This window comes from Desmodus rotundus, chromosome 8 (genome assembly GCF_022682495.2).
Source record: "Desmodus rotundus isolate HL8 chromosome 8, HLdesRot8A.1, whole genome shotgun sequence".
In the NCBI taxonomy this organism is placed as follows: domain Eukaryota; kingdom Metazoa; phylum Chordata; class Mammalia; order Chiroptera; family Phyllostomidae; genus Desmodus; species Desmodus rotundus.
This window is the reverse complement of record NC_071394.1, coordinates 22,106,218-22,122,932: the sequence shown is the minus strand read 5'-3', so window position 1 is coordinate 22,122,932 and position 16,715 is coordinate 22,106,218. Positions and strand designations below refer to the sequence as shown.

The window sequence follows — 16,715 nt, the reverse complement described above, 5'->3', positions numbered from 1 at the left end:
TTCCTTCTCTCAGAGCGCTTCAAAGGATACTCCCCTTGCAGATTGCACATTAAAAATGATAGTGAATGCAGAAGCACTTTTGGGCCCTAGCAACTGACTGGAAATAAAAAGCATTTACGTTTTATAGAGTGTATAATGTACTGGTATTCCTCAGAGGAAACCCTTATTCACTTTTCTCAGTTCTGTTTTCAGAAGGTTCAACCAGTCGTTAGTTTACAAGGTGCTATTCAAATGTAACATACCAGACTGGGCACTTAATTTACCTTGGAGAAATATAGCTCTGAATCATTTCTATAAGTTTTCATAAAAGGGACACCAGGGAGTGTTTTAAATTTAATACTTAAATAATAAAGAATAGAGCATGTTTGAAGAGCCAAATTTTCCAACTCCATGCACTGGGAGACGAGTTGGAATATCTGATTATCTTTTATGCCGATTAAGTGTGAAGAGAAGTGCTCATGGGCATTCCAGACCTTTGCCAGCAAGTCTGTTCTCCAAGAGAATGTGGCCCAGAATGTGGCAGGAAAGCGGCCTGTTGAACCAAGCCTGAAAAACACCTGGATGCTTCTGAGTATAAGAGCCTATTAATGTACACCTTTGGTACTGTGCCTGGATTCACATATGAAGCTTTCACATTGAGACCTAGTAAGGGCAGCTCTGTGACTCGGGCAAGACAAGAAAAACTATGCCTCTATTTTGAGTTGCTTTCATTCTGCAGGACGCCAGCAGTGAAGGGAAGCTCTGCCCTGACTGATCCTTAAGCAAATTCAATTTGCATAGATCTAGGGTATAGTGCTTTGGGGGAAATGCGATGATCGTTAATATCTTTTAAAATGTTTTCTTTGGAAATGAAAAATTTAGGCAAGGAAGCCAGAGCAAGATGAGGGACAGTATCTCTAAGGAGTAGGTATGATTCAGAGCCCTTTAGCATTTTCTTCTGTGTCAGTAACTTGCTGCTGGAGAACTTAGTGGTTAAATGCAAACAAAATAAAAAACCTCTACTGGTTCAAAAGTTCATTCCATCCATGGGTTAAGTGATTAGTGAACTTCTGTGGATGTCAGAAGAGATTTTCTTTGTGCCTATTAATATTTGGCCTTCAGATCTGAGAATTAACCATAACTGATGCCTAATTCATTCTCAGGTTACTTTTGAATTATTTTTGTTTCCCCTAGGATAATGATAAGATACAAGATGTCCATAACACAGAGTCAGTTGACTTATTAAAAATTGTCTTTTAAATTCATAAGTTATAGTGTACCATCAAGAAACCTCAGAATTAACTATTAAATTGACAATGTAAAGATCAAAATTTGGATACATTACTAGTCATATATTATTAGATAAAAATTCTGAGTTACTGTTTTGTTCCTGAAATAAGATGAGCATTGCCCTTTCACTTTTCCTACTCAGTAGGTAACATTGTGGTTCAGAAAATAATGTGCTATCGTTACAACTTGTATGTATTACTTTCTAAGTGCCAATAGTGTTCTCAGCACTATGTCAAATAAAAACCAGCACTATTATTCCTATTCTCAGGATTTATTTTTAGAGAGAAAACCTCAAATAAAACAACAGCAGCTGTAAGAAACTCCTACTTCAGATATAATACTTTAAGAAAGCAATGCTTTTTCACTTTCCACTTTTGATGCATTTCTTCTTCCAGAGACCATATGAAGATGGTCATAGCTGAGATGTCAATAAAGTTTCATCTGTTTTGTTTTGTCTTTCAGGGTACTCTGAGAAGAGCTATGATTGGAAAGTTCATTAAAGAAGTCCTGGTGTCAAAGAAAACAATTTTGGACAATGGTTTATGGAAGAAAATGCTTGCATTTTCTAAGTAAAAGGAATATACACTTAGCATGTTAGAAAGAACATTAATTTTCATAATTTACTAAACACCCTTTAATGCACCATGACTAACAGGTATCAAAAGACATCAACATAGCTGTCATCTTAAAACAGATATTCATGTAAAGAAGGGGCTGCTCATGCAAGTAAGAAGCCTTCTCTGCATCACAGACATCTTGCAGAATGTGGAATAAAATACATGCATAAAAAATAACATGCATGAACACCACAAGCAAGTTGGAAATCTGTCACGGTGTTTCCCTGAACGACAAGTCTTACTAGTTATTTACCTCTTCTCATCATTTTTCTCACCTCATTTCTTCACTTGGAATCACGTTAATAACATTTTTACTCCAGTAATTGTCTACTAACTTTATTTATAAGGTATATCCTTTATATTAAAGATCACTTTTTAAACTTCTTCAGGCAAGACTGATCTCTCCTTTACCCTTCTATTTTTTTTTGACACTATGCATCCCTCCCTCCTGTCTTCTCTTCATATTTGGCTTCCAAAAAACTATTCTATTTTCTTTGATTCTTCACATCCCTTGGTTATTATCTACTTGGGAAGCCAGCCCTTTGTCCCCACTCTTTCTAAACTGGTTTGAATCCAAAACTTTCTTGCCAGAAAAATTCATATGCTATCTCCACTTATTAATTCCATCATTGCAATATACCATTATAATTGTGTAGCATTTTAAAACTTTTATGTCCTTTGATTTACAAAGTAATACAGTGATATAGACTGAGTAGATATTATAAGCCCCAGTTTATAGGTAAGAATTTAAAAACCTTGTCCAAAACTGTGCAAATATTGATTCGGAGCCAAAATAAAAAGCCACATCTTCTAACTCGTCAAACTAGAAAGCTTCCCACAACATCCCAGTGAGGTGAAAATGAGCATTAGAGTCTCATCTCTTTAATTTAGGATAAAATTATCTCTACCTACTTCCACCCAGTTATATTTTATAAAGAATCAAGGCATTATCTTAACATCATCTCCTCAGTATTTGTTGCTCTCCATCTGGTTATTCTGGGAGTTTGTCTCTCACAATATTTCAACCCATCTTTCTTTTACATGAATAAAGAACAAATGTCTTGGCCAAGTCAGGTTTCCTTTTTAATCTCAACTGATATTTTCTTAGTACCACTCTGCCTTAACAGTTCTGCCATTAAATGTGGTTTTCTTACTCAACAGATCAATCATATCCCATTTTGTCCTGAAGCCTTTGATTGGTTCTCTTCATTTCCCCTATTCAGGTCAGTTGGGAGAGGCCACCTTACATAGGCACAAACACCTCTATATGTAAAGGTTGGTCTGAAGGACATTACAGCTCCAATGCCCTAAAATTAGAAGAGCAAAGTAGCCATATTTTCTGGGATGATGGCCTTTGGCAAAAAGTTTAGGTTTATATGCATGATCCAAAACCGGGATGCCGATTCCAAACTCCAGTGCACAGTTTTTTAGAGTGCATTCAGTATTTTTATTAGTTAAGGTTTCCACTGTCAAGTTTCTGAGAAGCCTAGATTACATACACAATTTTAGTTAAGATGCATCTTTTAGAATTAGTGTTCCATGGAACAACAATGGAAGAAACCGCACGTATACCTTGTTACACAAACTGAGATACAAATCCAAAGACGAGTTTCTCACAGGATTCCCCACACTTCCTGTTTCCCATCTTTCTGGAAACACTTTGAGAAGAGACATATATAGAATGTTGGCACTTAACGTCTAGTTTGAGGCAGAGGTGTACTTTAATGAAGAATAAAGTAAGCAAGATGCTATGGGTCTTGAACTTCAGCAAAAGTTTCTGAGTGTATACAAAGCCTCACTTAAAGTTTCTGGTTAAGTTTTTCCCCTCAATTCCATAGTCTGCCTCCTCCAACATATCTTGTTGGAAATAGTTCAAATCATTGAACACATCTTGAAGCTTTCACAGAGAAAGCTCTCCCTTTCAAATTGTTTCCCACAATAGAGTCCTTAACATAGCAGCCAATGAATTCACAGTGGTGACAGTTGCCTAAGCTCCATGTGTGTAAATATAGCTCTTAAACAAGGAGGAAGATGTTAAAAATATAGAAATTTTCTCATTTTCATCTGTCTGAGCCTACTTACCAATGTTTCAATTCTTAAATTTTATTTGTAATATGTAAAATGTCAACTTGTGTTGCAAATATGATTTTAAAAAGTGACTTTTCCCCATTCAAATAAAAGTATAGTAAGTTCAGGTTAAATTTATACTTTCAGTTTATATTTGTACACAGCAAATTTTCTCTCAAAATATGAAGTTAAATATTTTTATAATTCAAATGAGGACAGAAGTGTAGATTACTACAAGTAAACATTGGTAAAGAAATGTTTTAAAGTTTGGGATAAATAAGAATAAGCTATATATGTTTTAGAAGCCAGAAACCAAGAAGAAAAAAAAAAAGATACAGCTCATGACATAAAAATGTGATATGTCTCTAAAAAATAGACTGGACAGTAAATGCTAGATTAGAGAAAATATTTGCAACATACATGAAAAACTTTCAATATTCATTAAAGAGCTTATATGAATTGATAAAGCAAAGATAAGGCTAGTCGCAGATTAAGAAATGCAAATGGCCATAAATATGAATAGATGTACAAGCCAACCTTTCAGGTAGAAGAGATTACTAAGATGGCTAGCAAGGTTTGAAGAACTTATCAAGCCCATGCACGCTTGTGGAGAATATAAAATTATAGCACATCTATAGCAATGAATAAAGAATAGCTGTACATAGTTACATGTGTAATATATCCCTGATAAATGGTTATGAAGTAGAAATGAAATCAGTATTTAAAAATAGTTACAGTCTATATACATTCTCATATAAACATGTACATGTGTACAATTGTATAGGGGGTGTGTTTGTGAAAACACACATAAGTGTGCACACTCTCTATACACATGTATATCTTAGTATTCATAGAAAAAGTCTGGAAGAAGAAGCCCTGAACTGTTAATCTGTTGATGATTTTTTGCGGGGGGTGGTAGTGGTAGAGGATATGGAATTAGTGAGACTTTGATTTTCAGTTGTTATACTTCCGTATAATTAAATATCTAGATCAAGTTTGTGTTGCTTTGTTTATTAATCAGAAAGATGTAGTAAGCAGTTATGGATCTCGAGTGGTCTGGGAAGATGCTCTCTAGAGATTTAAAAATTGGGCTGAATTAGTGAACCTCAGAATGTGGACTAATAATTTGGGGTTCCGTGCAATGAGCTTTTGGGGATGCAGAATAGTGGTTAAACATCATCTATGCTTTATCTATGTGAAGGACAATTAATATATTTATGATATTTAATGCAAACTGTATAATTTGTGTTTTTCATTAAAAATATTTTTCAGCCACATCTGCCTGTGTTTGTGTGTGTGTGTACATAGAAAATATATTTGTTGGGATAGAGTTACTGGGATATTTACCAGTTCATCATTCATTCACCATTCAGAAAGCATTAAATACTAAATATCCTCTCTGTGGAGAATTGTGCCTAAAAGCATGAAGACGAAGATAAATAAAATAGTGTCTGTGTTCCAGAAGTTCACACCTAATAGTAGAGAAACAGATAAACACACGCATATGCACACACTACAATGTGATGGAATAAGTGTATAATGGGGCAAAAACAAGGTACAGTGTCATAAGTTGTCATGAGTAAGTCTATGTGTCAGAGTCGGAGAAGGGTCTTGGAGGGGCCATGTCTGCAGTAATACCTGAGTTTTGCAGTGTGGGAAGAAATGTGTGAGTTGAATAAAGAACTACAGGGCATTTCAAGTAAGTCAAACATCAGCTACATCTGAAATAACATCAAGCTTTCAGTGGGACATTAACAACTAGCATATTGAACACTTACTATGTGTGTCAGGCACTGTTGTCAGTGCTTTAGAGTCATTAACTCAATCTTTCATCAACCCCGTTCACTATTTTTGTCACCCCTATGTCACAAATTATGAAACTAAAGCACAGAGAGTGAAGTAACTTGCTCAAAGTCACACAGATAATATGTGGCAGAGTTGGCTTTACCATGATCGGAGAAAAGTGAAATTTAGGCAGGCTGGCCTCAGAGTGCATGCTCTTAGCTATCAGACCAGACCTTGCAAACGTTCAGAAGGCCTGTAGAAGTAAGGCTGTAAGTTAGGACTATGACGATCATGGAGTGCGTGCTCTGCTGAAGAACTTGAGTTTCTTCAGGCAGTACGGAGCATCGTTTGCGGGTTGGGCAGGTGCTGTCTAGAGAGTTAAAAGCTGGGCTGAATTAGTGTGTGTGGCACCTAACAGAAGGGGAGAGTAATCTGACTTGCGTTTTAGAAAGTAGGCTGGGCAGTGCTCTGGGGGATAGGTTTGAGAGACGTTAAGCCTTAAGGCACAGAGGTCACTGCAAAGGCTAAGACAAGAATTAACAGGTTGAGCTAAAAGATAGTAGAAATAGAAATAACGGGATAAATTGGAAAAACATTTAGGAGATGAAATTGACAGCCTCCACAGTCATTCATGAGCTTTGAAGAATCGGGGAAAGGAAAGAATTAAGGCCCCTGGATTTCCAGTTCCACTCAGAGCTGTCTCATACTGTAAGGCTAACAAAACTTAAATGAAAAAACTTATATAAATTCATTTTTAAAAATGCAAGAGGAAAAAAATGTTCTATTCAATCAGTATCCGTAGGTGTTCCATTTATAATGTATAGAATAGAGTAGTTTAAATTTAAATACTTTTACTTGATCTCTGATATATATAACTAACACCAACTTAACTTTACGCTAGAAGTTAGAAATATTTTACTTTAGTACTTTCTAAAGAATTTATCAAATGGAAGACAGCTTTAATTAATAAGACTGTGATTTAACTTTTCATTTCTTTGGTCAGATTAAGTATGAAAAATATCAATATTTTATTATGCCATCACAATACATTGTTCATAAGGTATAATTTAGTATCTTGAAATTATACACACTTCAATAACTTAAAATTAATTAACATAATAACTTCCCATAAACTCCAGCTAGAAGATAGATGAGACTTGTCAAAGAACTTTAGTGAATTCCTAAGGTAAAATAAATAGTTTATATTTTCTACTCCAGTATTAGGAGGAATAAATAATGATCTATGTAGGAATATGCCAAAAACAACTGGCCTATTCCTTTCCTCAAATTTATACTTGTTTGTGTTAAGAGGATAACTTGACAACCACATCAATTAATCTTGAAGCTGCATCATGTTGGAAAAATATTTTTGTAATAATTAAGGCAGAGAATCATCATGCACTTGAACCCTAACATTGCCATACACTAGCTGTTTGGTCATAGGCAAGTTACTTGACCTCTGTGAGCTTCAGTTCCTTTGTATGTAGAATGGAAATAATAATGAGTGCTTTGAAGACTTCGTTGAAGGATTAACATAGTGTAAAGCATATACTATGTTAATACACCCGGCACAGCTGTTCACCTGATATGAGGTAGCAAGGCAGCAGACAGCTTTGCTAAAACTGGGTTGGGGTGACCAGCACAGGTGTCGGTCCACTTCACTCTGGATGGTCTTACTAAAGAGTCCCCTAATCCCCACTCTGTATATTCACCACAAGCATCAAGAAACCCAAGTGCTCCATCTTTGTATACGTGGCATGTTGATTTCCCTTCCTGTAGATCCTAGTGAGGCAGAAGAACTTCTTCTGGAATATCTTTTCACCTGGCTGTGCTCCCACAGTGGAAAAAGTTGGGGTGAAGTTAGAGATGGGCAGGTGCCTTGAAATGTGGTCAGCTGACCAAACCTTTAGATCAAAAGATCCATTTACATATTTGGTTCAGCTGAAGGAACTTGCATTATGACACCTGTCCCTGTTTACTTCTTTTCTATTGTTATGAGAAGAAGTGGCAGGAAACATACTGGGGGATCCAATGGACGTTGACAAGGACATGTCAGACTTTGTGGTCATACCAACCCCCTATGTGCAGGGTAAATGTTAACGCTTCCCATTTCTTGTGTGCTTGGCTGTATAATTTCAATTATGTGGGCCAGTTCCTCATCTCTTACTTCCAAGTGCTGTTTCCTTGAGGCAAGAACAAAACCAAGTTTTGAGATTAAGGATAGCATCCAACAAAAGAAAAAATATCTTAAAGAAAACAAACTGGAAGTTTCTTGGTGTCACCCATCCCAGACTCTTAGGAAAACAAATAGTAGAGCAAATGTTGTTAATTGTATTCCTGCTTTGTGCCTTCTGTCATTTAGAGGATAACGAAGTGAATCTAATGAGGCCAAAAATCCATTTTCAACCTTACAAGTGATGCATTTAATTTGTCAGGATGTAAATCAGCGAGGCCTCTCGGCATGATTGTGCAGTATAATCCTGTTCATAAAATATTCCTCCTTGTTCTGCCAAAGAAGTGGTGAACCTCCCTCAGGGCCAGCTCACCCCGCTGGCAGCAGAGGCCCCATCATACTCAAACTAGTAAGTCACACACCCAGACACAACTGCCACATTCTTTGGGGAGGAAGCAAAGCCCAATTTAGATAATCCCCTTTGCAAAGTGTACTACTAGCTGATCCAAACCAGACCTGGCTGTCTAAAGGCATATTGTTCCTACATTTCAAAGATGCCTCAATGTAGGAATAGCTTCTTTTTCATTTGGACAATTAAGATTCATTCGTAGAATAGGTAGGGATGATCAATAAACTATTTTAAAACATATAAAACAGCTTCATGTTTGACTTTGACCTTCTATCCACTTAAATGGGTTGAGGGCCTATATTTCGTTGTTGCTCTAGAAAGTGCTTGGCAGGGTTCCTCTAATTCTAGTTCACATATGAAAATAAACAATAACAATAAACAGAACAGGGAAAGTATGCTGTGTATCACAAGTACGTACTTTGGTTTCTACAAAAAAAGAAGACTTTTTAAAAGTGGTTCATGGCAGAATATGCCTGGTTTAAGAACAGATGTCCCACCAACACTCCATTACACACACTGAACCCTTCAACAGGAAGACACAGATAACTACAGAAAAATGGCAATACTAGGAGGCAAAGCACACGGATAGAAAAACACTCCCTGGAACCACATGTTAGGTAATGTCATAAATGAGGGTCAGAAAAGAAAGGGGTGCAGAGTAGGAATAACAAATACACATTTTTGTCAGCATGAGCACAGAGATAAATTTCAATTAAAACATAAATTCCTTAATTTATAGTGAAATACCTCTGTTGCTGGAAAATGGAATGATTATAGTCCTGTAAAAATATTATTAAAAATAAATGGTGTGATTTATACATGTAAGAAAACCTGAATTTTCCTTATAAATTAGAATTCAATGAGGGAGGAATTCATCAGCAGCAGACATGCATGTGCTTGGGGCCAGGAGTAGGACTTCTCCCATAGGCTGGGTCGCACAGAGAAGCCTATTCTGCCTGAGCTGCTGTGGGTTCGAACTTGGGTTTAGCTTTACTGATGGAATAGAGTGAACAACTTTTAAGTAGTTTCCTTTAAAGGAGAACATTCCATGTTGAGAATTCCATGGCAGAATAAGATACCAGGTGTCATACCAAGAATCATGATGGAAAAAGAAAAGTCTAAAATGATCTAGAATTAGGGTAAAGGAATATATTTTTTAAAAAGAAAAAAAGAAAGTATGAATATGAGAAGGGGGAAGAAAAGAGAGAGACAGCTTTCCTTTATTTTTATATTCAAAATTAATGTGGCCTGCTCTTTTTTCCTCCCTCCCTCCCTCCCTCCCTTCCTTCCTCCCCCCCCTCCCTCCCTCCCTCCCTTCCTTCCTTCCTTCCTTCCTTTGTTCCTTCCTTTTGCAAACCACTTCAATTTTTTTAAGAACACAGAGTTGGAAGATACAAATGTCATGTTTAAATATATTTGGAATACAACAATCCTCACCTGTTTTTCTCATGGATCTTTAGGATTTCATTTGTCTGTTGAAGAAGTTGCTTCTCTAGCTTGTATGTTGATAATGAATTCTCTAGCAGTTGTATTTCAAGTCGAGATGTTTGATTTAGCATCTGAAGTTAAAGATGAAAACATTTCAAACTTCCATCACAAAGAGTAAAAACAATTATTTGCATTTTTTAAATTTAATTGTTTTCTTTTAAATTAATATTTCCTCCAGAATATTTAATTAAATGATCTACATTCTACAAATTTATGCCTTACATATCTGTTAAACATTATATTCATTTGAGATTGAGGTTGCAATTGAATGAGAAAATTAAGTTGTTAAATCCATTTTCAAATTTAAATTTTTGTGTCCTGAATTCCTAGAATATTTCACTATGCTAGTTGCTTTGTACATATTATCACCAATATTTACAAGTGAAAACATGAGTATCACTGTAAGGTCTTAAGACATTGTGTATAATTAAGAGTAATTAATAAGCATGTGAAATATGCTTGTCTGGATCCACCAACACTCCATTACACACACTTTACGTAAACCAATTAGAAAGGTGTAAATAGCTTTTGACATAGTTTAGCCATATTCACGATCACACATTTATTGAACACCTATGTTAGGTCATGTCAGCCCTTCCAGGTTTCATATCATTTTGATACACATGGGCACCTGTTGAAGAAGGAATTATCACCATTACTTTACAAATGAGGAAACAGGTTTAGCAAGAGGCAAATCCACACAGGAACTCAGGGAAGAGCTGGCTTTCAATTCTAATTATAATGCTCTCTACAGAAAACTAAGGAGAGTGAAACTACCCTAATTCTGGGTCTTCACCCTAAGAGATGAAGTTACCAGGAACCCAGATCACAGTGAAGACAGACTGTGGGTATCCTTTCAGATCACTACACTGGGTCCTTTAGAAACTGTAAATATCCAACTCATCTGGAATCCTAAAGACTCACACTGCTAGTTAAGCTTTACTGTAATGTGAGCCTGTGATCCATGAACCCAAACACAATCATCCTCTGAACAAACATCACATACTCCAGTCCTAGAGATGCCTTCACACTGTGTCAGTGTCCTTGCACCTCCCCATCTCTGTCTTGCCCGACCTTTCTTCCTTAAGAGAGGTAAAAAGGGCAAAGAAGAGGTATAATTGGTTTTTAAAGTTCCCCATGCCACTTGGAAATTTTTGCAAGCATATTTTTGCTACAACTACTTATTGAAAGGGACCTGGAAAATCTCCTGAAGGATCATTATCAATATAAAGTGTCTTTGTCTAAAAATGTCACCATTAGTGCTTTGCTCCTTTTCTGTAGCAGATCTAAACGTATGTCAGATACACAGAGAAAACCCTGTAATAATAGGCTGACATGAGTCAGGCTGGGCTTGCGCTATACGAAGTTGTGGGGGAAGGACACAATTTCAAGGGAGCAGGATGGGGACTAGGGTGATGAGAGAGGCAATTACTTCAGTTGCAAAATTTAAGGAGGTGCCAAAAAAAGTCAGTAATCAAGATAAATAATATTTTAAAACAACATTTTGAAGGATTAAAATTAAAGCAAAAGATTCACATTGAACATAATATCACTTTAAAATAAAATAGGAGCTGCCTCTGGATATGTATACATAACTCAGTTTTGCATCAGTTGTTCTCACTCCCCTCACCCTAGTCCCAGTGGGGGTGTGGAACGGATGGGGGCAGTGGAGAAGAGAGTCGTGAGATGGGGCATTTGTACTTTGAAAAATTCAAGGGCTATGATTCATTTATACAATTGTCATGGGTATGGATCCAAAAGCCAGTCTAACAGTTACTAAAGCCTATCAGACCTTCTGTTGGTGGAGTGTTTTAGAATTTTTAAAAATATCTTACTATTCTGAGTCATTTCATTTGAGGGAAAACAGGAGCAAAAGGACGTGGGATTTGAAGATAGAGTTAGGAGCAGTCCAGAGATAAAACTGGAAGAGAATATAAAGACTGTGAATACACAAAATATAACTTTCAACTATTAAACATATTTCTGTAGAGACCAGTTATTTGTGTGTTAACTAGAATGATAATTTATCAAATAATTAATAGGGGATGAGACAGCTGTATTTTTCAGTGGCATTGCTTGGCACAGAGAAGACTACTTATTGAATAAACAAAAGGTGCATTGTCTCACTGAATTCAGCATATCATATGCCATTAAATAAAATATTTTCTCTCTTACTCATCATACTCTCTGATTACACTTCCTGATATTCCTAAATACAAAAATTTTTATTTTACAAAGGACAGAAGTTGTTCTTCTCCATGTCTGAGAAAAGCATGAAATGATCCAAAATTTAAAATGAAGCTATGTTACCCTAGATGCTATCCTAGATGCTAAGATCACTCTAACTCTAGAGACTACAGATCCTAGTTTTTCTTTATTTTGTCCTAACTCTTATCCACTTGTTACATAGAAATCAGAGTGATCTTTGTAAAAACATAAATCAGGTCATGCTCTCTCCTATGTTAAATCTTCCAGTGGCTTCTCTTTGCAATTAGAATACATTCTGAAGTTCTTAGCCTGTCCTACAAGGTCCTATATGCTTGGGGCCTAACCTACTTCTCAGATTACTCTCCTCCTTTTTTATTATGCTTTAGCCATATTGGCTTACTTTCTGCCACCACAACGTGCTGAATTAATTTACACCTCAGGGCCTTTGCATTTGCAGTTTCCCCTGCCTGGAATGCCCATCCTTTCCCAAATACACCTCTAATTTCTTCTCATCACTCAGGTCTTGCTCAGGGGGGCCCTTCCTGGCCATTCTCTGTAAAGTATTGTCCTCCATCAGTTCCCCCTGTTTTATTTTATTTTATTTTTTCAATGGAATCATCATTATTTGAAATCAACCTGCCCATTCACTCATTTGCTGTATTTCTTCCCCATGAGGATGTCATCTGTACAAAGGGGGGACTGCTCCACCTGGAGCCCTCCAAACCTCCAGAGCCAAGCACAGGGTCAGAGCTATTTGTTGAATGATAGGCTAGACAACAGACAGTGAGTTGTTCAAGTTGGATAATGCTCAGGGAGAGGGTAACAGGTTATGTGACTATTAAGCTGGACCTCAGTGATAGCTCAAGTCTAAAGCAGCATCTGAATGTGGAAGCAGTGGGTAGGGGTAGGGGTGGGGAGGCAATCGCCAAAGTCCAGGCTAAGTGCCAGGACATCTCAGGCTAGTTTTGAGCAAAAATGCTAATCCCTTCTTCTCTTTCCCCATTACCTTGACCCAATAGCTGCTTTATTTCAGCTCTCTCTATTGATGTTTTAAAATAGGCCTGAAGTTCAAAAGTGAGCAACTGAGAGAACTATACAGGAGACTATGATAAATTGACCACTTTCTTGCCTTGTGTCTATGGAACTTGCTGCTTAGCAATAATGTAAGTGTTCCATTAAAATGACAAAAGATATTTCCTCCTTTAGCTTAAACACATTCCAAAAGCTCATCTCTGCAAAAATGAAAGAAAAGAAAGAAAGAAAGAAAGGAGTATATTAAACAAGACCTCACTAAACAATTTCAAAGCTTAAATATTCCATAATATACCAGACAATGAGGAAGACTTAAGACTTGAAACTGAGGATTTAAGGACTATAAAATTATAGTTATTTCTTTAAAAAAATAAACAAATTTAAAATAAAAATTTCTAGTTTCTCAATGAAAGTGATCTAGAGAATTTCAGCCAGATTCCCTTTAATACTTTTAAAGTGCCTCTCATATTTATTAAAAGGAACATCTCCCACAAAAAAATTCATTCACCAGCATATCAACTTTGAAATCAGTCTTGTTTGTAGGTTTGTGTTTCCTTTTATTTTAATTATGTTTTTCAAATGAAAAATATAACACAAGTTATGATGTCTTGGCAATTAGATTTTTACAGAAGAATAAAGGCTGATGCATGTACAAGGAATGAGAATTAGGAGATCACCATTTTACAAAACCATTGAAGTAATTTATTTGGTCAATGATGGGCAATGTGATATAGTACCACTCTGGGTTATTCGTTAATTCCCAAGGGGAAAGTAGGTGATTGGGATGAAGGGATATGGAGGCTTCTAACTAACCCTAGGTTAAAATGGCATCACTGAGAGGGTGCACGCTAGCAGTTGTGCGGATGTAGCAGGAGGTGACCAACGGTTCTACAGAGAGCCCCCACCACAATGCTCAACTCGGTCTAACTGAGCTACAGGCTTCATTTCCAACTTAAATAAACCATGGGAAATGGAGGAGTTAATTTTAAAGCATCTTTATAAAATATTAAGACAAACTCAAAATATGGGACAGTTTAAAAAATAATTCACCCAGTTTCTTAAAAATCTCAAGAAAAAAAATCAGGAGGTTGCTCCAAAAACACAGGAACTATTAAATCTTAAAAAACAAAATCCCTATAAATTTTTGGTAGAACAACTGAGAAGTGGGGATGGCTGGGTTGCGGGGAGGTGGTAGGGGAAAAAGGGAGACAACTGTACTTGAACAACAATAAACAATGTGGAAAAAAGTTAGATAATCTTACAGAATAATCATAAATTTTATTCATGATAATATAATAATATATAATTATGTTGCATTATTATTTTATAAAATACTTTATATATTGTTATATTATCTATAAGTATAGATTTATTTATAATATATTGATAATCTCACTGGTTTATGAAGTTTAGTACAGATAGTACTTACATTACTATTTTATACTGTAAACAGAAAGTGTGGGTAGAAGAAACCTGCCCAACAGTAGAGTTGGGATGGAACCCAATATTCTGTCTCCAGACTGAGTTCTCTTCCACAGGCTCACATAGCTACGCACGAGCAGCTTCCCTCTGGCTAAGAAAGGTACCTCCCCTCAGTCGATAACAACAGCTGTAAAAATGGTTTCTGTCAAATTACCGTGAGATCTGCTGCCTGTCATAGCTGGTGACATCTGATTTCTTCCCTCTCCACCCCAAAACTAACTCACTCTTATGAGATAGGAAGGTGGCCAAATTTGTCATGTTCCTCAGAGTACAGAGACAATATATTCATCTAATGTTCTTAGCCAAACGTCTTTGCAATACACTGCTTCTGTTCAAAGTCTTCATTAATGGAATGTTAAGAAATAAATAGTTAGAAAAGTTTGGCAAATTAACCCAGTTAAACTCACTGAGGATAAGAATTGCGTCAAGGAGGTACTTAAAATAAAAATTTCATTTCTAATACTATGAGACCCGTATAAATTATAGGAAATTAGAGGAAACTTAGGCTAAGTACCTAAGGAACTATCCAATAGGTACATGGCCAGAAAAGACAATGCTGGGTGCTAGGATTGCATGAGGTGCTGTGCAGTCACAGAGTAAAATGGCAATAATTGATGGTACCATCAGCAGCAACAGAGAAGCAGCAGCAGCCTCTCCATCCCTTATAAAAAACACTCAGTGGCTACTATCAGGTTTCCCTTCCTTTTGCTTTATCTGATTTCTCTCTTACCCTCTGCTGAAATCTATTTAGTGTACACAACCTGAGAGAGGGAAAGGAATCTCGAGAGGCAGTATAGATGAGAGCCATTAAAGCATGCAGATTCCAAGTTCAAGTCTTCTCTCTAACATTTCCTAGTTCTCAGTTCTTTAATCTTGGGCTAGTTGCTTCACCTTTCTCGGTTTCAGTTTCCACATCTTTAAAAAAGAGATGGTAATAGTGCCTACTTCATAGAATTTTTTAAAAATTATTAAATAGGTAATATATGTAAAACTTCTTAGAAGAGAGTTGAGCACAGGTTATATTTTTAGAGGTGAATTGCAATATAGTTTGTCTATTATTGTGCCTCTAATCAAAATTGGCCTGAGGAAGAAGTCAGAAATAGACTCTCACTACAGGAAGAGCCATGAATAATGAATAATGTTTGAAACTACCCCTTCATATTGTGCACTTGGAAAGAGGAACTGGAAGGAGAGGAGATATTGGTACAAACTGATAACAGAGTGAGAAAAACATTGCAAGCTAGAGTAGAGAGGAAGAGACAGGCATGGTGTGGGTTCCTGATTCTCACCACCATGTCCAGCAAGGGTTACTGAAATGTGCTCCTTACGTCTCCTTTCTAATCCAGATGCTTTGAGCACAAGAGTATTTTTAAATGCCATTGTATAAAACCATAGCTCTAACACCTGGGCTCTCAAGCCTAGAAGGTGAGCAGAGGACTGGAAAGCAGTGTTACTTATCTTTATGACACCAACACGTGAAAGCTAAGGCACTAAAATATACTGCAAAATCATTGGCCTGAGCTCCTAAAATAACTGAGGACCTGAAGTTTAGTTTTGGAAAAGCAGCACTTAGCAACTATGAAACAAAATAGAATGAATATGGGAGAAAAACTTGGGAGCACACCTAGATAGCACCAAAAACTTTATTGGTTTATAAATGCTTACTATAAAATAACAGAGTATATTGAGATTAAGGACTAATTCAGGACTCATCTTGTAAACTTGGCTGTGTATCAGGACTTGAGTGTACTTGAATAGTTATGCCTAAGTGGAATAGATCCTGTTGCAAAAGCTCAAATAAGCACCATATAGGTATACATTCACACGAAAAGGGTTTGGAGCCTTCCTCTCACAGTGAGTTGTGATGGATTTTTGATTTTTAAGATGTTTCCAAGGTTTTAGCTATCCTAAAATTCTTGGTGCATCTTAATCTTTCATTGGCCTTTAATGACTACTTAGTTTTAGTTGCTCAACATAGGGAGTAGGTTTTGCTTCTATCAATTTTCCGTACTGTTTTCTATAAAGTACATCCTTTAGCCTTAAGGATACAGAACAAGTTGTTATCTCTTAAAATCTTACACAGCATGTGTCTTAACAGTGACTCATATGTTAACAATGGGATTTTTCCCCCCACAGGTCCAATTGCTAGGTAGAAAGGCAACAGAAACAACTCAAGGATTTCTGG

The 16,715-nt window shown here is 36.5% G+C and overlaps 1 protein-coding gene across 2 annotated transcripts in view; it reads right to left on the bottom strand.

Annotated features, from left to right (window-relative positions):
* ANGPT1 (angiopoietin 1) overlaps positions 1-16,715 on the bottom strand; it is a 243,009-nt gene that overhangs the window by 79,538 nt on the left and 146,756 nt on the right. For both annotated transcript variants that reach the window (XM_024572233.3, XM_024572232.3), the window contains exon 3: positions 9,758-9,879. In XM_024572233.3, coding sequence (XP_024428001.1) covers positions 9,758-9,879 — 122 coding nt within the window. The remainder of the gene's footprint in view (positions 1-9,757; positions 9,880-16,715) is intronic.